General features: G+C 36.7%; 1 protein-coding gene across 1 annotated transcript in view; it reads right to left on the bottom strand.

The window, feature by feature from the left end:
* Positions 1 to 23,008, bottom strand: part of LOC106668894 (paired box protein Pax-6) — a 165,416-nt gene that overhangs the window by 5,785 nt on the left and 136,623 nt on the right. The window contains exons 8-9 of the mRNA XM_024227243.1: positions 17,868 to 18,017; positions 10,312 to 10,394 (exon numbers count right to left, since the gene is read on the bottom strand). Of these exons, the coding sequence (XP_024083011.1) occupies positions 10,312 to 10,394; positions 17,868 to 18,017 (233 nt within the window). The remainder of the gene's footprint in view (positions 1 to 10,311; positions 10,395 to 17,867; positions 18,018 to 23,008) is intronic.

Below are 23,008 nucleotides of genomic sequence, written 5' to 3'. Positions count from 1 at the left end.
AAGCAACCTAAATGAAAGAGGATTCTGACGCAAGGATATACATTGAAATTGTTATATTAGCCAGGGGAAATTCGCATCAACATTACAAGACCTCCAAAGAGCACTCAACTTGGTAGAGGAATAGTTTCACCCCTCAAAAAATACACTTATTGCATTTACCAAGGAAAAAACATTGAAATGCAATGATCTCTGATAAAAAATTAACCTGTAACTCCCACCTGCACACATCGTAATTAAACAGTAAAATCTCTCTAATGAACACAATAAGAACTATAGGTAAATCTTGGCGACTAAAACTGAAAATGATGGGAAAAAACTGAATGACCTCAGTAAAAACAAGCTACCCAAACATTAGGCAGCATTCAAAGCTGTCAAAATTATGTATCACAGGGGCATTGAAAAAAAAACCACGTTAATTGCACAAGAAACTCTGCTAAACTTACCTACATTAAAAATATTTATTCACGGGGACACGAGGAAAAGCTCATTTAGGCTCCCAAAACAATCAAGTTGGATGGGAACTTCGGGCACACATCAATAATTAATAAAATCAGACACCCACTCTTAGAAATGGGCATTGACTAAGGGATCCCACAACACTGTTTACAACAAGTCTCAACAGACTACAAAAGAGAAAAAGAATTCAGGAGGAAATAAGTTACAATGATATGGTATTAAGATGGCCTCAAAACAGTTGAAGGAACCGGCTCAGGTGTTTTCTGTACAAAGTACAACATGAGTTCAAGCTTCATATACGTGCCGTAACCCTTAGCAAATTTTAAATAAGGTTACAATGCCAAAAAAATCCTCGTACGATAGGATAGCTATCTTGGGTACCAGGATACAAGGGAATTTAGGAAAGGAAAAGGCAGACCCATTCGTCAGAGAGGATCTGCAAGACCATATATAGGTCCTGAACCTATTCTTGAGATAACAGAAAGAAACATAGAATCCTTCATCATAGAATGGACCCAAACAAGACAAAAGGAAAGTGGATAAAATCTAGAAGAGCTAGATACGTTAAGCTTATATAAAAACAACTTTCACCAAGACTGGCAAAGTCAAGGCAAAAGACAAGGCTAAATCAGAGGTGTGTCACGACGATATACCGGTCTCTATATCTATATAACATGGGTATATTCAATGACCCCATTTGTAGAAACAGCCAACTATGTCATCTTCGAATGCGAAGCAACCGCTCAATGGAGACGTAACCTGGGATACTAAGAAAACTAGGGAAAGGAATCGTAGCAATACAGTCAAGGACATAGTACTACTTAGGAGAAGGATCGATTCGATCGCACAGAACTAAAGTACTGGGAAAGTAAAATAAGCCAGAAGGCTGCAGTACTTGGGGAACAAAAGAACCCCCATTACCTAGTATCAACATTCATCATCATCATTAAAGGTTTAACTTATATTTATAATTCTGAAATGTATTGTTTTGGTTACGTTAAAAATTGAGATTATAAACATAGCACCAAGCCGAACAAGACCAGTTTATATTCAAAGCCATTTTCATGCTTCTTCGTGAAAGAGATTCTTTGAAAGCTCTCCGAAGGAACGGAACGTTTTTCTTCCTAATTGGATGTTATTTTTGAACAGAAAATTGTAAATATTCATGATCTAAATATTCATTTTTTTAAATTTTATGTACATTATTTTTATAGCCAAGTGTCTATGAATCGTCCATCCTGAACAATCCATTAAATCAGATCCGATGGCGGAACAACCGCCAGGGTAACAATAAATATAAATATAGGAAATGGTTGTGAAATATTTTATAGACTGGTACAAAACTCTTGGAAGAGAACGATAACGATTTGCTATAAATCCCTTGCCGGTGGACGATTTGGTAGAAGTGGACATGTTGATTCAGAAGAAACTAGAAAAAACGTGTAATTTTATCGCTCTAATGATAATTTGTTTACGAAAACAATAGTTAGTCAATTTTTTGACGATGTGAACAACCAATAATTTATTCGTTTTCAGCGTATTTTATCAATTATTCCCTGGTCCAATAGGAGGGGAGCGTATTTCTCTTCTTTTTTTATTATAAATGTATAGATACAAGTCTAATGGATTGACTTGATTTAAAAAAAGAAAAAAATGTTAGACCTATATTATCCCTCATTGGATCCTTTGCAGATGACACAGCCGTATTTTCTTGTTTACTATCTTCCAACGCCCCACCGTCAACGAATAGCCAAATGGATCTAACTTTGAAGGATAAAAATTAACGAAAACAAATGCACCCTTGTCACGTTTACCCTCCGAAGCAAAACCCATTATTCAATATTCCTCAACAAAATTTCCATCTGTAAAGTTAGTGTTCTATCTTGAGTCACGCATAACCCTGCACTGACACATACAAATAAAAGAGTACTCGGGATGAATCGGACGATTTAACTGACTTTTAACTTACATAAATCCGATACAGTTTTCCAGTCCCAAATCATACCAATTGAAAAGTGCGCCTGAGAAGTAAAATGTCTAAGAACACATTCCAGGAAGATTCTCAGGCAAGGTTAAGGCCAAAAGCGAATGGAATTGTACAGAATCCCTAACAGAAGTCAGTGAAACCAAATGCCCTGGGGCATGGGCTCCTGGACATTTGGTACTTAAACGCAATGAGAGGGTGGATATGTTGGCAAAAGAAGGAGCCAATATGAATTCTCTGAGCCCCGAACCCTAGGCAGTTCGAATTTATGGCCAATTCTAAGTCTAAAATTCACTCATTTTCTTGAATATTACCGGACAGATGAAGGGCAAAAGGAAAAAGACACTGATGATGCGTCTGGCCAGTACAGCGAGGTGTAACATCGTTAACTCCGATTATTACTAAATTGTTTACTTCACAAAACCTTTATCCTTGTTCCGGCTTCCCTAAATTAAAAATAACGACTTCACAGACCAACATTCCCACAATGCCAAATACTTCCCCACACGCTTGAATAATTGTAATGAACAGATCAGTCCACTTCCTATACGCCCTCGCTCTTGCACTCTTCCAATACAACAGTTTTTACCACCGTGATCTGAGTAATTTTCGATCGTCTCCTAGTCTCCAACCCAAATGTTGGTCATCACAGGGTGGCGGAGATGGACGAATTTCCCCGATTTCGTTAATCAACAGGTGCAATTTGAAGCAGAAAAACCAATCGAACGAGCTCTCACTAATTTCTTCCAAACGTTAAATTCTTTGTATCTGTAGATCCCATTTTGCGGCAAACGGCGATTGTCAGTGTCGATGTATGAAATATCTGTCATTTTCGCTTGGTTGCCAGAGGATAAGCAGTCCTTGGCAATTTTGAGAATGAGCCAGTGTTCAAAGAAATTTGAAACCAACCATTCGAAATTTAATTATGTCACTTTGTAGACATCTTTAAGATACGAAGACCTTAAAATATGTCGGACGTTTTGGCAGATAACGAACGATTTTTTTTTTTTTCATTCAGATCATACCGGCATCCAGATTATTCACAGAGGATAGGCAGAAATAAAATGATAAAACTGGCAAATTTCAGATTCATCACCCTGAAGACAACCAGGGGATATCGCGTAAAAAGAAAAATGCTAACTCTTTTGAACCTATGTCCCTTTAATTTCATTATGTTGCAAAACAATGGATAATAAAATCTCAAAAGCCCCTTTATAGTTTATTTTTATTTTTAAACCCGCCCACTAATTTTGATCTGTTTGTGTTCTACACGGGATTTGTCAAATGAAGGCCCTACTGTCTTATTTATTCCTACTTTTTCTTTTTATAGATATATATTTTTATCCTTTCCAGTACGCGTAATGCCGCTCACAGTCTAGTAAAAACGGAGAAAATCGGTAAAAATAGAAAGGGAGCCGTCTCTTTCAGGATGCCGAAGAAAAGGAATACCTCCGCAATCAATTGGACAAGTGTTTTAGTCAACAAAACACGGTGTTTTTTACGGGGTAAATATCCCTATCTAAAGGGGGAGGAGGGTAAGTTAATTGAAAGGATCCTCTCTGCTCGGATTGGTGAGGGTGGAGCCAACAGGCTTAACAATTTGGCAACTCCAACCAGCCCCTGCGGATGACAGTTTTAAGGAAAGAGTTGGCTTTCGCTTTCTTGGGGGAGAGATAGGGCTTGGGAGGGAGACACTTAAGTAAAATCAATACGTCGGGCCATAGGGAGGTGAGCGCGGGAAACGAGGCTTGAAAACATGCGTCAACAGGGCAAATGTTTGTCCTCGCCAAACAGTTTTATCCCTTCCTATTTGGACAAGCAGAAAAATGGGCAGCCCTGTTTGGTTACGGCCCTTTTTATTTTTTCTAGTCTGGATACGCCGTATTAAACCGGGGGCCGCGTTATTTCGATATTGCCGCCCCCGGCTCCAGAATGGCCTATTCGACAATAAAACGAACCCGGAACGACACATCAAAGCGTGCCAAGGAAATAAGGAAAAAACCTCGCGTCTATCCACTTTCTACAATGGAATATCAGACACTATACAAGATTTCAAAGCTACATCAACATACCTTGAACTATAAACACAACTAGTACTAGAACTAGAACTAGATAACACACTAACTCGTTTTCCTTCCGATAGGACTCTATGTCCTCTAAAATAAATGCACGACCAATTATCGAATTTTTAACTGAGATAACCATATTTTTTAATATAATATAACTCTACCATAACTTTGGATAAAATATAATTTAACGATTAAAACTTCTACTTTCACACCCTCGTTTTAAAGGGTAGCAACCTTTCTCGGAGGAAAAGCTGGTTTTTGGATTTTATTTAACTCTTCTACTAGATGGATTTTCATTTTGAAACGCATTTCTTTTTTTTTTAGACGACACTTTATTTTCTGCTGGACTGTCAGACCCTTGTTGTCAGTGTGAGAGAAAAGTGCGCCGAAATGGAAAACAATATAACTTTTCAGAGGATGCTATTTTATAATCGAGATCGAATGAAGCTGGGAAGATAGTTTTCGACATAGAATATACAGAAAAAGACGAGAGTCTTTGAACAGCGCTAGCGAATTTAAAATTCAAATCAAGATTCACCAGAACACTTGATTCAAATCTTAGAAAAAATATTTACTTTTAAAGCAGGGCATCTCACGGGATCAGTTTCATTCCGTGCAAAATCGGTTTTAGTCTAATGTAAAACAAGATTTATTGAAACCCCCTTAACCTTGTTATTATTTAATGAGATATCGGTATTATTTGGTTCAAATTAATTAACACGACTGTTTAAGCAAGTTAGTATTCTGCCCGATGAAGAAATGGAAGAAGAAGATCTTTGAAACATTCTCTTTCCCAGTTTTGTAAAAAAATCAAATTAAAAATTTCTTAGCTCATTTCAGGCGATTTTAACTTTTGTTAGCTTCAGGTAAGAATTTCTCTCAATTTTCTTTCCTCTGTTAATTTTGTTTGTGACGCAATGATTCGTTTAAGCCGCCAAGAATCAGTTAGAATCGCCACTCTCCATGAAGAAGTTCATAGCGCTACATCGCCTTGGGATTCCTTATTTTTCAGTTTCAAGGGCGATAAGAGGTGCAGGGAGACTGGGAGGCACTCGAGGCACCATAATTGAATAGCTTCGGGCATTAAAAGCTGGAACGAAGAAAACTGAGAGGTACCTCAAACCTTAGATCATGAAGGCCCTTGAAAGGTCTCCTCACAACAAAACACTGCAGAGATCGATTTGCCATGGAAACACTTGTAATATTAAAAAATGGGAAAATGTCCTATTCACTGATGAGACGTTAACAGCCCAGATGGTCGTGAAAGAGCCTGGAGAACGACGTGGAGGAGGGTCTATCAAATTCTGGCATTTCTTGGAAGGCACGTACCGAGTTGTAACAATCCAAGAACGTTTTGGACGACTTAAGTTATGTAGAGAATGTACCTTGATGTACCTGATTGTAAATGATGTACCTTTAATAATTTTATTAGACTCTGAATGATTGCTGCATGATAATGCTCGTCCACCTAAGGAAACATTGAAAAATACATCACAACTCTCCAAAGTCGCCAGCAAAAAGTCCTGACCTTAACCAAATCTAACTAACACACACACACACACACACACACACACACACACACACACACACACACACACACACACACACACACACACACACACACACCACACACTCTGGTACACTCTTGTAAGAAAATCACGACCTCTAAATAATCTTATAAGAAAGGTTAGTTCACGGAATATTGGAGAAATATTCGACATGGATCTTATTCGAGGAATTGGCAATAAAAAAATGAAAATGTACGTCAAACATGTGGTTTTTGAACCATCAAATCACATTTATATGTTATGCTGGGTATAATGATCGGCACTCGGTATAGATCATTATTCCTTCTTACCTCGAAGTATAGCTCCAACATCATTAGGTGAAAGATGGTGCTGAATTCCAAAAATAAACGAAACACATTAGCTATACAAAATAAAGTTACTCTTTGCTGGGTCCCAGGATATGTAGGTGTAGAGGAAAACTGCAGAGCGAACGCCCTTGCAAGGAAGGGGGCTTCTATACCGATGATAGGTCCTGAGCCCTTCTATGGCATAGGGAATCACACTATAAATGAGTATCTTATACAAAAAGACAAAATGAAAATGAGGAAACAGTGGAGGTCACTCATTGGACACAAACAATTCAAGAACGTTCTAGCAAATTTGAAAAGGAAAGAAACAACAGAATCGATTAAAGGAAGTAATAAAAAATTCGAATCCTAACAGGATTCTTAACAGGACACTGATGACTGAAGGGATATTTAAGAAAGATTGGTATAATCCAACGTGGTTCAGATTCTGAAAAGCAGTAGAGGCGCACCTACTAATAAACTATGGCGCTATATTTGCGTGAAGGTGGGAGTGTTTTGGGATCTACAAGGTGGCCGTAGAAGATATTCAACCATTGAAACCTGGGATACTAATCAAATTTCTTGATAAATTAGGAATCACCAGTGTGCTATAGAGACAGGGGTATGTACGATACCTATCAAAGGACGCAGTATGTCACACCCCGAACATTACATCTTACGTCGAAGTCCATTAACGATCCGTGAATAACTTGTTTTAATAAATTTCCCAATATTCCGCGGTGATCTGGAGTAAAACAAAAGCTCAACTGGTCGTTATAATGGCCTGATGTAACAATTTTTCCCAATAATAAAAATATTCATGTCTCTATATCGGGACAAGTTAGACACTCACACAGTTATCACAGATCATCAGGCTGACAAAGCGTAAACGTTGTTTGTACAGGTCATTGGAGAGGTGGGGGCGGATTCGAGTTAAAAACATATTTATCGAATGGGCGAAGGTAAAAGAGGGTGGTGCACAGTTAATTATCTCCATTCAAAGGCGAGCAATTGAGAGCTGACCCCCTACTACTCGTGTAACCCACTGGATATTACTTATCTAAATGACTTGAACATTACTTATCTAGATTAGTTCGGGTTTGCCCTTTGATTCATGGCCAGAAGAGGGGAAATATGGCCCTATACACAGATACAATGTATCTCTTTCACTCCTGCCGGCCCTTTTCATTAAAGGGAAATACCTATCCGGCTCTGCTTTTCCAATTACACTTCCAGTTCAAAAAATACGTTACTGGCCCCTCCCTCAGTTGGCCATCAATCAGTGAGTTATTTATTTTGTCCTTGTTTTTTCATACCGACCAGGGCCTGACGCTATTACTTAATGTTTTATAAACCTCAAAATAAAATGTTTGATATATCGGTTTTATTGTATTGATTTGAAACGCCAAAGATGGAAAAATAAATCAATTTTATTTATTGTTAGATTTTTTATCAAAATGTCCACCTTATCTCACTATTTTTTGAAAAAAAGTTGTTATAAAAAATTCGAATCATATAGAAAGAAAATCTATAAAATGGTATGATTTCGCCCTCCTCACACCAATAAACTATCGACTTTTCTTTTCAAGGCTCAATTTATAAAGTATCATTTTTTGTTTTGCAATAAAACCATTACACCAAATAAAATTATTATTTATAATAATAAATAAGAAAAGAAAGGCTAGGAAAAGATAGCAACAATCAAGAGACCCTGCAGACAATAACATTCTTAACAATATGACTCAAAAACTTAAACGAAAGCTAAAATAAAACTCACAAGCTTTTGACAAGGTCTGGCACGAAGGACTCATCAATAAACTAAAAGGTATGCTACCAAAGCAGTATGTCGATATTATCAGTTCCTACCTAACTGACAGACTGTTTAGAGTCAAACAAGAAGATCAATATTCAAAATTAAAAACAATAAGTGCAGGAGTGCCACAAGGTAGCATATTAGGTCCACTGCTTTACTTGTTATACACCAGTGATTTTTCGAAAATAGATGGAGTTAAAATTGCTACGTTTGCAGATGACACAGCGGTGATATCACTAGGACCGACTATCACCCATTCAACCAAAATCCTCCAAAATGCATGTAATAAGATAAACGAATGGACAAAAAAAATGGAAAATCAAGCTAAATCAGCTTTGGTTATATATTATATTAGTTCATCTAATCTTTACAAACAAAAAGGTGGACCATGTTCCGTCGCTCACAATCGATGGAACTACTATACCATACAGCAATACGGCTAAATATCTGGGAATGACCTTAGATGCCAAGCTGAGAGGGAAAGAACACGTGAAGAAAAAAAAAGGACAGAAATAGGTTTAAGGTATAGACAATTATACTGGTTGATAGGACGTGGCTCCAACCTTGCTATACGAAATAAAATATTATTATAAAAACAAGTCATAAAGCCTATGTGGACATATGGTATTCAACTATGGGGTTGTACCAAACACAGCAATATCAAAATCATATAAACACTCCAAAATAAAATCTTACGTAACATGGTCAATGCACCTTGGTACATAAGGAATGAGGACTTACATAGGGATCTCAAGATCCCTGAAGTCACGGCGAAATGCAAAGATTTGCCGCCAAACACCAGGCTCGCCTCAGCCAGCACGAGAATGTGGAAGCGACCAAACTCTCACATAACCGAAACACGGTCAGAAGATTAAAAAGAACAAAGCCATATGAACTTGTGTAGTTAAAAATGAATAGTGAATAGTGAAATGTAAATCTTATTGTACCAATGGGTTTATAAGAACGTAAACATTTATTTATTTTATAATATTATTGTAAAATTAATGGTTGGTCTATTGACCATACCATTTAATAATATTATGGGAAAATTAATAAATAAATTTAATTTAAAAAAAATATAATAAATAAGAAATTTTATTTGTATAATGCACCATTTAACTCGACTCTAGTCAGAAGGTATCGTGAAAATTTAATTTCACTGTTGTTTTTTTTCAACATACTCTCTAAATAAAATCCTGGGAGGATCCGAGTGGCACAAGAAATAATTGATGTTTCAACCCCCAATTAAAGGAGATTAGAATAAAAAACTTTTTCAGATCACATGAGACATACCATTATTTGCGATTTCTGCTTTTAATTGCGCCATATCGCTTCACATCGCTCGCAGTGTAAACAGCACTCTGATCCATGTCAAGTCAGTGTTAGCTCCTTTCTTTGCGATGTTTAGCTTCAAACCGACCGACATGCTGTCGTATCGAAGGCAGGGTGAATGGGCCCTAAACAGGTCGGACCCTGATTAATGCAAACTCGATGACATCTCCTTTCGTGTGATTTAAGCTTCTAATCGCCGGACATCGAATTGCATCGCAGGCTGTATAAACAGGTCTGATCAAAGGTAATGACAGCTCCTTTCTTTACGATTTCGGTAAATCTTTTATTTTGTATTTCGCAATATTGATTTTTACATAAATAATTAGTTTTTGGAAATAATTTTATGTTTTTTATATTATCCTTTATTATAATTAATAATGAAATATTGATTGTGTAATTACTTTTGGACGCCATATTTTTGTATTAATTTCAGATCAACCATTTTCTTGTTTCAGAAAGTGAATTTTAAACATTTAATTTTAATTAAAATGAAGTGTTTAAACAACCCCCTCACCTACGACTTGACTCCATTTCTCCTCTAACTTTCGCTCTTTTCTACCTAATGTAAACTGGCTTTGAAAGAGGCGAGCTCCTCTTTTCCGGATATTAAAATTAAAGAAATTAACGAGGTATTTTTACGTTTTCCGACTCTTTTATTCACTTCTGGGTTTCCCTAATTATTTGTCTATGGGAAAACCTTGAAGAAATTAGCACGTTAAGGTAGTACTTTCTTTCCAAACTCTCTCCAATTGCCTAAACGGTTCGAATTGTTTTAAAGGCAAATAGAAAAATAGTTTCTCACCTGAATTCTAGCTTCTGGCAGCCCGATTTTCTCAGCTAATCGCTCACGAGCAAACACATCGGGGTAATGGGTTCTCTCGAATTCTGAAACATTCAATACAATTTTGTAATCAGTGAAAACAATGCAAAATAATTCATCCATTACAAAAGTAACACATAAACGAAACAAACAGGTTGCAATGTCGGGATTTAGGCTTATAAATGTAAGGTCACAAGTGGGAAGAGGGCCACCAAAACAATGAAAACCAAATTGAGTATCTCTAATCCGTTTATAAAATAAATAAATGTCCCAATTAAACATCAACTATTACTACAAATTATGAAACTATAGTACTACTTTCAAACCAACTTGAACGAGCATCGAAACTATGCTGTATGACAGCACAATATTTGTATTATGTCTTAACAAAGTTTTAGAGTTTGAAATAGTCCTTTCACATCAGTTTCTGTAATTTGATGAACTAATCAGCCGCTGCGCATTTTCATTCAATAATGGATGATTCTGGGATCCTGTATAATTGATCGCTGGTTCAGAATGAGGCGCGGCAACGAGAATTCAGATATCAGGCAAATACGGGCCGGCGTCCCACAGGGGAGCATTCTTGGTCCCATCCGTTATACCATTTGTACTGCTCACTTTCCAATACATCCCACCACCATCATCTCCATCTATGCTGGTGACACTGAAATTCTTTCCTCTAACCTCCAATTCCCAAGAACAGCTTGAGCATAGAGACAACTTATTTGAAGTAAGGAGGTTACTTACTACCGTGACTTCTATCCACTCAAGTGATGTCACGATAGCTCAAGTGGTAGAGCAGCGGCGTATTCAGCCGAAGGTCGTGGGTTCGAATCCCGCTCGTGGCACTGATTTTGTTTATCTCAACCAATACCTTACTTAAAGATTAATTAATTGAAAAGAACTTAATTGGTCAATGGGACCACGAAACCTAATCGATATAATAAGGAAAATAATCGATATAATACATTACTTAAAGATTAATTAATTGAAAAAATTTATTTATATTCATTAAGCACATATACAGAAGGGTTCTGTGGGCACCTTGTTTCTGACCTGGTCGTCAGTGTCCAAATTGTAACCCAATCTCGTCCATGGCCCGGGCCCCCCCCCCCCATAGAAAGGCCACAATATTCCACCGCCGGTTTTCGGCAATACGACACCGGCAAATCCGTCCCTCCTGACTCGAGGATCGCTTTAAACCGCCCATTATTGTCGGAGAAAAGAAACATACAAACAGAACTGAGCCTTTGTGGCGCCTTTTTCATCCCTTGAATGGGATCGACGTTGGGAGTCGACTTGCACAATGGGCCGTGCTCTTGTTCTCCAGGAGGCTTATTAAATCCCTTTTTGCCGAATGGGACAAACAGCCTTCGGAATGCCCAAAATGATATTTTTCTACTTAAAATTTGCATTTCTTTTTATTGGGCATTCGGCACATGGGAAAATTAGAGAGCATGTGAATTGTGGCGTCGGAAGGGTGCTCAACGTGTGTACCAGTGAAGATTGCTGGAATCCGAAACGCATCTGACAGACAAAACAACCAAAGTAAGCATAGGTTTAAGCTAGTACAACAACTCAGAAGCGAACGCCAAATCTGTGTTTAACCCAAACGTCTAACATCTTCGCATCTGCTCAACACGGAATGAAACCGCAGAAAAAACTTAAAATCTTCTCTTCGTCCAGGACGTAATTGGATTCCTTAAAATCTTCCACTAATCGACAAACATCTGCCCATATTATATTCCTTCAAATGTTCGTAGTATTTCCTAGAGATCTACTGAACGGGGAAGAAGAAAGTAAGAATGAATGAAATAAGAAGAGTACTTAGTACTTAACTTACTTTACTCAACCAGTGTTTATTATCTACACACTGTACTCCCCCCCAGGATAATTGTACCTTCAATTAAACGTTATAATTCAAATCTTTCATACTCCAATAAAAACTACAAGAAGAACGAATAAAGAGTGAGAGAGAGAGAGAGAGGGGGGAGAGAGAGAGAGAGAGAGAGAGAGAGAGAGAGAGAGAGAGAGAGAGAGAGAGAGAGCGAGTATGGAAAAGTAGTTCCATCACAGAATTCAGTTAAATATTTAGGCATGGCAATAGATAAACAATTAATTTAAAAAACTATATTACCTTACATTGATAATATTGTTGTTTTTATTTTATTCTGGGTTGTTATTAAAATTGATTTTTTATCCATTATATTTAGTGGTCTGATTGACCAAATTAATTCTTTCAATTAATTAATCTTTTTAATACACGGTCGTTGAACGACTCTATTCAACAGGCGTAGACAGCCAAAACCACACTTTCATACAAAGTAGTCCCATGAAAAATTATATTGGAAAGCACGTATCAAAAAAGCAAAGGAAAGAACTTGATTTACAATCCCGATAATTTTATGGGTTGCTGGGAAAGAATTCCCGGCTATCAATACAAAATAAAGTGATGATTTATAATCACATAGAAGCAATAAAATCATAATACAACGGCTCCAAAATGAAGTTCTACGAAATATGGTTGATGCACCCTGGTATGTTAGCAATCGCGACATACACCGAGATTTGAACATCCCGAACATACTGAGATCTCACGATAACTTATAAGCGCTATCTACGTTTTTAAAGCCACCGAGACCAATAACCTACTACATAGTCACCCCATCGTAAGGCGTGTGAAGAGGACAAAGCCATTTGAGTTAGTTCTGTACAAAGTTGCGATGTGAACTTAGCGGATAAACTGTGAAGTGTGGCATTAATGAGTGGACTAAAGTGAATTAAGTATTTTTTACTAAATTAGCCATTGCAAAATTAATAGATTGTCTCGTTTGACCAGTTTTAATAAACAAATGTATTACTAAAAAAAGTTATAACTAAAAACTTTCATATTTAACGGATTTATTCATAAAGAAACTTCAACTGTAGCTGGCGAAATGACATGCGCATAAGGAGGAAAAACGAAGAGTTTTGATCAATTTCCTCATTGGTTCATGCAAAGAAAATCCCAACTTCCTCAAAATACGCGCGTTGTTATAAGACATATCTATCAAAATTCCATGAAAATAAGATAAGAGGATAAACCCTTTCATTCCGAACATGCTCAATTTGTTCAATGCGACTCAAATTATCGCACGTCGAATTCCAAGAATCGCTACAGCGAATTTACACCCCTTTACTGGTTGTTTCCTAACTTTGTCAACTGAATCTCATCTCCTTAGCCTAATAAATTTTACACTCTCATTCAGTCAATATTTAATAAGGGCGAATTTATCGTTCCGTTCTCACAGTAGATAATATTTACAAAAAGTATCTTAATTCAGATGAAAAAAACTGATTCAATAACTAATTATATATTAAAAATAACTGTATACAGAAATAAAAAACACCTTAATTCTATTTTTTTTTATATCACCTATCACACCCTCCTGCCTAGCCCACTGATTTATTAGATTATTTTTTCTTTAACAATGTATTTTTTCTTAATTTTGTATCTATTTGTTGTTGAATGTTCAAATATGATTGCATATCTATTAAATTTGTTTTTAATTTTTCATTAAGAAATATATTTCCATTTGTTAAAAAGGAGAAAAGTCAAGACACTCCAGCGTTTTTCAAGGTTGATTTTTGTCTCAATGAAGTTCGATTTGAGGTTAAATCTTCTCAGGTCATCGATGAGTTCCTGGATAGGTTATAGGGACAGGGCCGATGTTTTACAATAGAATCCCATGGAAAGAAGGGTCTTTGATGTATCCGAAGTTAGAAAATGGCCGACATGTGAGGAAGGGAGTAAATCTCGATGGGTATCCCCTGCGGGCCTCGCCTTCCCAAAGTATTTCACAGATAGGATCTAGATTTGATCCGATTTCGTGAAAGAGTGTGGCTGCGGCACTTCTAGAAGCTTTCCACTGTAGGACTCCCTCTGTCATAATCCTTGCCGCCTTTCCTCCAGATAAGTAGCACCCAGGTAAAGGAGGGATCAACCATTGTTTCCGCTAATGGCATCCTATTCTTCTCTTCATCCCCTCTGTTGGCTTACTTTCTTTAAACCGCAGGGGATTTTCCCTCCTTTTAAGAAAAAAAATATAAAGAACGTTAAGGAATAGTTGGGAACTTTCGCCAATCTCAAAAATCTGTTTAAAAAATATACATATTTCGGCTTCAAAAAAATAATTTACCAGGTATCAAAAAAAGTTCGTGCGGTTTTTCATTTGTTATTTTTTTAGTACCGTTAATCAACCTTTCTATTTGCATACGACACGAAATACCAAGAGGATAATGCGTCAGTTCATGATGAAAAAGTGTCTTAAACAGTTCACGGTAAATTAAAAATTGTTTCTTGGTTAAGATTTCAAAACCCCTATTTCGTGAGGGAGAATTGAACTAGTGAATTTTAGTTCGGTACTAAAGCGGCCGGTCTTGCACTGCCTTCACAGCTGGTTGTGGTTCAAAAATCATGCTTCTTCCAATGTGAAATGGTCTCTGAATGCCCACATCCTATACACCTATTATATAACTACTCACGCTAACAACACGTTTACTCTCAGCACAAGGTAGGTACACTAAATTATCAGGATTATATATATTAAAACAACGCTGTTTCTTCCAAAAATCGGAACAGGGGACCCAGATACTACTTCCATGCTCAAGAACGATTCTCATAACGGGTGGCATTCCTACAAGCTCTCTATACAGTGTCCTGGACTGTTGCACCCTTTAATTAGGTGGGACACATCGAGCAACCTTTCTCTAAATTAATTATTCTCAAATCGTGAGATGCGGTCTGGTGTGATGTAGGTTTCAGAAAAACATTTTCTTTATCGTGCCAACGTTTCGATCTTTATTGGGATCATCTTCAGGGCTCAAAGAGTTTGTCTTCTGTGTAATTGTGCCATTCTTGCGTGTCGTGTGTGGGGCACTCTCAAAAATGAACTCAAACTCTGAGAAAATGATCTCAATAAAGATCGAAACGTTGGCACGATAAAGAAAATGTTTTTCTGAAACCTACATCACAGCAGACCGCATCTCACGATTTCTGAATAATTATCGATTAACGGTCACTAATCACCACACCTTTCTCTAAATGCAAAGCAAACAAGTAGGCGGGCTTTGGCTCAAAAGAAAGTGTCTTTAAGTCAACCCCGCATAGCCTATCCTTAATTGGGAGAAGATATTGCCTTTCTACGTCATATCACCTATCGACAGGGCTCTTGACCTTGATACGCAGGACTCTCTATCGGCCCGCCCCACTATTACGATTTTTTGTGGCCTTTGGCTAAGCATGCCTTTTTCATTCTCTCCAAAGTACAAAATTTTGAGAATTTCAGATTATCATTTACCTATTTCGATTCCGGGAAAATATATCAGTGGAAGTGAGAAAAGTAATGATGGAATCAACAAAATCTTCCCAAAAATTTTATTTGATATTTATTGTCCTAATTTGTTTACGGAATCCAAATTGTGTCATTCCGTGTAGATTATAAAGTTCTCAACTTCTGTAAAGTTTTATGTTAATCACTAAAATCGTTTCGAAGTTACAGATAATTTCTGAAATTATAGAAACAAAATCGGAAACATATAGATGGCGAAAGAAAATAATTACTTCCGAACTACCGAAGATTGGGAAACCAACAAAATTGTCGTCATCCAGAATCAAAATTTCCACTCGCATTTTGCGTTTCAGACCTTTCTGAACAAATTTGGTTCCGTCTGAGCCCAATTTTTATGAAATTTTGAGAGATTGTACGGGTCGGTTTCTAAATTATCCCCCATGAATTTCATCCCATTCGGATCAAAGGTATCGCCTGCGCATGCGCAAACATAAAGTCGCGTACACATCTATATCTCCGAAACCATTTGTCGGATTCTTATCAAAATTTCAGGTATATGCGGGTTGCTTTCTAGATGATCCCAGATTAATTTTATTTGCAATTGATTAACGTATGTGCATGCGCATGCGCATGCACACTAGGTGAGGTAACTATACTGCCCACCCACTTGACAGACGGCTTTTTTAATTTCCGAAAAATTGGTATTCTTCGATTTTTCGGAATGTGTTATTAGGGGTATTCACGATGTTTGTTAGATGTTAACTCGAATAGAGAAATATCCAGCAAGATCGTGAACGCCCCCTTCTTTTCTTACCATATTAAACGTTAATTTTTCCGCAATGCTGCACGTAGCGATTGGTAGAACCAAAAATAAAGCTATAACAGTTCTTGAAGGCCTGTTGTTGTTTGTTTTGGTTTTCTTTTGAGTTAAATTGTAAGATACCAGAAGTTAATAAAAAAGGAAAATTAATCAACTCTTTCATTCAAATTGCTGTCAATGCACTCTAAAAGTACTAACAAATGACACGCTTCAATTCGTGCCGACATACCTAACTTGTATCCTAACGTCTAACAGCCTACAACTTCATAGGATATGGGATGTATCTGAGAGTGAATCTGAATGAGAGTATAAGGACACGTAAGAAATTAACAAAAGAAATGTATTGGTCTTATTTAGTTAATACGTATTTAAGAATAACAATACGTGTACACAAAAAACTGCTGTTAAATTCATGGCTGCCATGTTGGTTACCTACGCCCTAACGGATAGCAACGTGACTACATTTTCGACCTAACACCTAGCCGATTCTTACAAATTTACGTCATCATTCTTCTCGATAAGCAGGACCTAACAGAGTTAACACAAAGATCGTGAATACCCTTAATATGTTTTCATACTAGGTTAAGTATCAACTATTTGGTCATTTCATCTCCTTTTTATTTCTTTTCTCTTCAAAATAGTTTCTCTTAGAATTGTTTCTTAGGAATATTTTTAAAAAACTTTAGGCTTTGGCGATCGATTTTGTATTTTTTCGGCTGTCTTTTGCCTAAGGATTCCTTATTCCATTCCCTCCAAGTTCACTTTGTTGAGAATCCCAGATCAGAATTTACCTAGTTGGATTCCGAGGAAATATTTATGTCATTGGAAGTGAAAAAAATAATGACGAAATCACAAAATCCCTCCCTCAATAATTTTATTTTATATTTTATTTAAGGAGACCTCGTGTAGATTATAAGGTCTAAACCTCTCTAAAGTTTCCTGTTGATCACTAGAATTGTCTTAACGTTAAAGATAGTGAGTCGATCACGATAGCTCCAGCGATACCAGCGATAGAGCAGTGGCGTATTTAGCCGAAGGTCGTGGATTCGAATCCCGCTCCTTACACTAGCGTTTTTATTCCAACCAATACGTTACATAAAGATTAATTAATTGAAAGAAATTGTTTGGTCAATCGAACCACGAAATATAATGGAGTTATAGATAGTTTTTATGATTTTAGAAACAAAATCAGAGGCAGTTAAAAAACTGATTTTTCGAAAAAATGGTATTCGGGGGTTTTCGGACTGTGTTAATGTGTCGTATCTTACTTACACTTCGTTAAGTTAGATAAAATTTCATGCACTTGTATTTTTTAGCTAAGAACCGAAAATTTGATATATGACTTTTTTTCATCAAAGCAAGGCGAAGGTTTTCATTAACTGTCTCACCTTTTTCCAGGCTTTCGATTTGTTCGTTGGTAAAGGAAGTTCGATTCCTTTGGAGTTTCCTTTTCAACCTCAGTCTCAGCTGGGAATCTTCGTCAGCCGACGAGTTTTGATCTGAGTTGACGTCTGAACCAGGCTCTTGGCTCATATCACCTGAAAGAAATTTTTTTAAAAAATATCAATTTGGATTACTCGAATAAATGGAATATTTACAATGAAAAAATTTATATACATGCTTTGAAAAACAACGCCCAGATATTCAAACCATTCTTCAAAAAATCAAGTAAACTCAAACAGGCGTAATGTTCCCGTAATAATCAGAGGTAAACTGGAATTTATTGTAGCGGATATGTAATATTTCAAATTATACGGAAAAAACAAAACTTTTTTATTCCATTTGACTGGATCCTGTTCAGGTTTTGTCTCTGCTTTATTTATTTTTTCTCTCGAACAATTAATAACTTCCTACCCCGGAAAAACACCCTCCCCCTGCGAGCAATTATGTGTTATATTTACTAAAGCAGAATGTAAAGATGTGCATGTATCCAAATGTTAAAAAACGGATGGAGAAATATCCTCTCTAGAGCTGTAAATAGAAGCTGAAAACTGTTGTTTTGTGGTTTATTTAATTAAAAAAATAAGATTTTCTAGTTGTACACCAATGATATTTGAAGATGCTTTCCATTGCAAGGAGAAAGTTTTGCCATTTATTTAATTAAATTCCTATTCTTAGCCTGGAGGATCACTGTTAATGAAGATCATACATATTGGATTATATGAGGAAACAAATGCTAATAATATATAATTGTTTTCTGTGTGTCATTATTGGGTGTCGTGTTGAGAGTTTAAACATGTTCCAATAATGACACATTTACACAGAAAACAAACACTTTGAGTCCTGAAGATGATCTCAATAAAGATCGAAACGTTGGCAAGATAAAGAAAATGTGTTTCTAAAACCTACGTCACACCAGATCGCATTGCATGATCTCCAAATAATAAATAATACAGAATACCACATCACCAACATTGACTTTACCCACAAAAATTAGGTGGATGTCTTCCCCAATAAAAATAGTGTAATACATCCAACGACTTTTTTTTTAAATTAAGTTGTGTTTAAAAAATGGCTATACTAATTCCTACTTGGAATGGCGAAATGTTTAAGGTTTCATTCTGGTGAAAATTATTCAAGTTTTAATAAAAATAACAATACATTCTTTATGTCTTTTTCACCTTTAATTTCACTTTAAATACATTATTTCTTTTACCTTATTAGTCAGTGTACGTATTGATGAACATAACTTTTCGGAGGGGGGTCTGAAATTCCAGGGGTGATGATGGGAATCGAACCGAAGGCCGTCTACAAGATGAGAGTTAGTCGCCCGAGCCATAACCAATTCAGTCACAGAATTGGAATTAATTTTTAATAAAGTACGTACTAAGTTCTTCCGAGCACACATAATTTATCAGAAATTGTTAATTGTACATTCGGTTTTCTGTATTAGTCAATCCTGTGAATAAAAAACATTTTTTCGAGGGTGGATCAGAAAATTCAAAAAACGTTTTTCGAAAAACCTATCAATAACCTTACTGAACATATTGACACTTAATCTGTATCACTTAAAACCACCACTCAAACACATTTGAAACTTAAAAATGGTACAACCTAATTCAATGTCACGAGCGGGATTCGAACCCGCGATCTTCGGCTAGATACGCTGCTGCTCTACCACTTGAGCTATCGTGACCTCGTACGAAAATGGTACAACATTTTTAAGTTTCAAATGTGTTTGAGTGGTGGTTTTAAGTGATACAGATTCGGGTAGAATCGTAGTATTGTTGGAAGATGGAAGAAGTAAAGCGGATGTTGCGAGGGTGCTCAACACTCTCAGAATAACTGCCCGAAGGGCCTTCCAGTGCTACCAAGATACGGGACGTTATTCAAGAAGGCATGGAACAGATCGCCATCGCGTCACTTCTCAGAGAAATGATCGTTTTATTGTTTGGAATGTACTCCGTAATCGACAGAGACCGCTGTTGAGATCATATAATGACTTCAATAAAATAAAAATGTTAATGGCAGTTTACGCACCGCATCGTAAGGCGAAGACTATCAGAAGCTGGATTATACGCGAAAAGTCCTGCCACTGGTCCAGAATTTCCGACAAGGCACAGAACAGCTCGTTTAATTTTAATAGAAGATAAGAAATATATTTACATCTGTATTGTATTTTTTCCAATCAATATGTTTTGTAATTCACCCAGGCCCTGACGATGAAAAAAAATGAAAAAGGTGTTTTAAATATACTTCATTGTTGACCGTTCCTCACTACTTCAACAAAATATTGAACAACCGGTTACTACAAAACAGTCATTTCGCAAAAAAATGATATAATTGGCCTGAGCAAGATGGGACTAAAATCTTGTTTTCTGATGAGTCAAGGTTTGGTTTGAGTCTTTCTGACGGCCAAGAAAGGGTTGGAAGAAGAACAGGAGAGCGATATATCCCTGCAACATTTTCACTCCGGAGAAGCTATAGAGCTGGTGTGTTATGGTTTGGGCAATCATTTCTATGGAAGGTCGCACAAACTTGATCTTCATCGAGAGCTCCCTAATAGATGGGCCTTATATTGAAGATGTGCTATCGGAAGAAGTTGTTCCTTATATGCCACTAATTGGCGACGGTTTTATTTTTATGCATTAAAATGCAAGGCCACACAAAGCTAAATCGTTAGTGACTATTAGAACAGAATTGGAAGGAAATAGTTTGACCGCAAAAATAGATGAACGAGTAGGTAAAGTACGTTATACATTGTTTCTGAAAATTCTTGAAAGAAAATATTGGATTAAACCCAGTCGGAATCCAGGGTCGGGAATATATTTAAAGAGAAGCGCTAAGAGATTTATAATTGGTTAAGTGAATCAGTTGTAGGTCTGTTATTGAATTTGGACCGTGGATGTAACGTTGTTATTAATAAAGGACGGGTGAGTGGTTTCACTAAGCCAGAACATGACGATCCCGCAGCCCAACGAGATTACAGGCAAAGCCGCTTTACACACATTAGCACAACAGCAAACTCTGGGATAAAACTGTTTTCATCTCAGATCAATCTTATATCTCAAAGGTATTACACTCACGGATCTCATCTCTATCTTATTTTTTAAATTTATTTATTTATTTTTTTTTATCCGCCCCTTTCTCTACGCCGGCTTTCTATCATCTCTCCCGGCACCGTGACAGAAAATCAAACGAGTCAATTTTTTTCCACCTGGTTCTTGAATATCGCTGTATAAACATTTCCACGTTGCCTAGATTGATTATTTTCATTGTGCATTCTGTACACTATTTTAAATTATGTTGTAAATACGTTAAATTATCACCTTTGAGTACAGCTTTGGTTAAAAACAATAATAAAGAGTGATTATATATTATCCAATTAAGGGGTAAGCACAAAAGGGATTCTCAATATGATGTCATAAAAAATGTAAAATAAAATAAATTTTTTTAAAGAGTAAATGAAAAATTGTATTAACTATATAAGTAATAAACGTCTATCATACAAGATGACTATTATGCTTTTTCACAGTCATGTGCCATGGCGCCCAGGCATGGGGCTAATGAAAGTACTCTTTATGCCCCCAACCATTTATCCAAATATAGTTGCAAAGCAAGCTGTCAAAACGTAACAGAGCTTAATGATTTATGATACTATAAGTAACGCAGATGACCTGGTATCGATCATAAAATTTGATAAGAACCTGTCAATGCAAAACTTCCTAAACGTTGTAAAACGTTATTGTGAGAAAATTGGTTTAAACCTCTAAGAAAATATCTCTCATATCCTTCATTAAAAAAGAAAGGTTAACCTAAAAGCACCCACTCTAAAAGATGAGGCCATAACCTTCTTAAAAGAACGTAATTACCTAGGTACAACCCTTGACCCTCAGGTAAAGGAGTAATGTAGGAAACCAAGGCACAGCTGCTGGACTGAGATATATAGAAAAACTGCATAACTGTATTGGTTATATACCAAAACGGTCACCCCCCTTGCCACATGTGGTGTCCAAACTCAGTGCATGAGAAGACTCAAAACGAACTGCGAAGTCTATAAAGACTTTTTGTGTCTTAACATAACTTGGTGACTTGCTAATAACACTAAAAAAAACTTCTGAGATACAAAGAAATAAAACCAGATCTAAGGAGAAACTATCAGAAAACTCTGGAAAGAATGAAAATAATTGAGGTGGCTATACCGGTACAAAATGAGAGCAAAACTCAACTCTGGCAAACCTTCCAAGGGGTCATAGACAACGTAGATTTTTGGAAGAACTGGTAAACTGATGAATTCATGTAAAAACCCGTGGACTGGTTCCAGCTATCCACCACCCTGAGATCCATGCAATCCAACTTTCTTAAGAAGAATTGAAATGTGTATGGATTTACACTCTTTTGGACAGACGGGCTTTTAGCTTCAAATTAATCTGGGAGTGCCTAAATTGCTTACTGGCCGTAGGAAAACAGAGAAAGGTTACCTAACGTGGGTTCCGAGACATGAAGGTATAGAAGTAAAAGAACCGGCTGATCAACTAGCCAAATAAGGGAAGCACTCTCACACATGGGACGTGAACCACAACTAAGCACACCACAACGTGTGCTACATACGATGACTTGAGAAAGAAAAGCTCAAGCTATGGATATAAGTACGCATGAGGCAAGGTAAAAATAGGAAGCGAAGGAACTCCTCTCTCTCTTTCTCTTTCTCTCNCTCTCTCTCTCTCTCTCTCTCTCTCTCTCTCTCTCTCTCTCAGGCAAGATTTGATGAAAATTATGGGCCGCTGCCCTCTTAACTATGATCAAAGGAAGATAATCAAGGCTGAGATTGTCAAATGAAACCAGACACATTAGCGCATATTCGTTTTGAGGGTAAGTTATGTAAGACAATTCTCACACCATTCAGGACGATGGGTGCTGTAGAGTTTAAAGACATAGTTAACGAAGTTAAAGTCATTTAAATCATGTTTTCGAGTACAATTTAAGAAATAAGTCATATATGACGAATCATTTTAAAATTTAGGACATAACTTGGATTGTGACTATCAGATATGACTTTTTAAAGTTCTCTTGCTCTTTTTTCAAGGAA

Source organism: Cimex lectularius, unplaced genomic scaffold (assembly GCF_000648675.2).
Source record: "Cimex lectularius strain Harlan isolate CLEC.00 unplaced genomic scaffold, Clec_2.1 scaffold224, whole genome shotgun sequence".
Classification (NCBI taxonomy): Eukaryota; Metazoa; Arthropoda; class Insecta; order Hemiptera; family Cimicidae; genus Cimex; species Cimex lectularius.
This window is presented reverse-complemented; position numbering and strand designations above follow the sequence as displayed.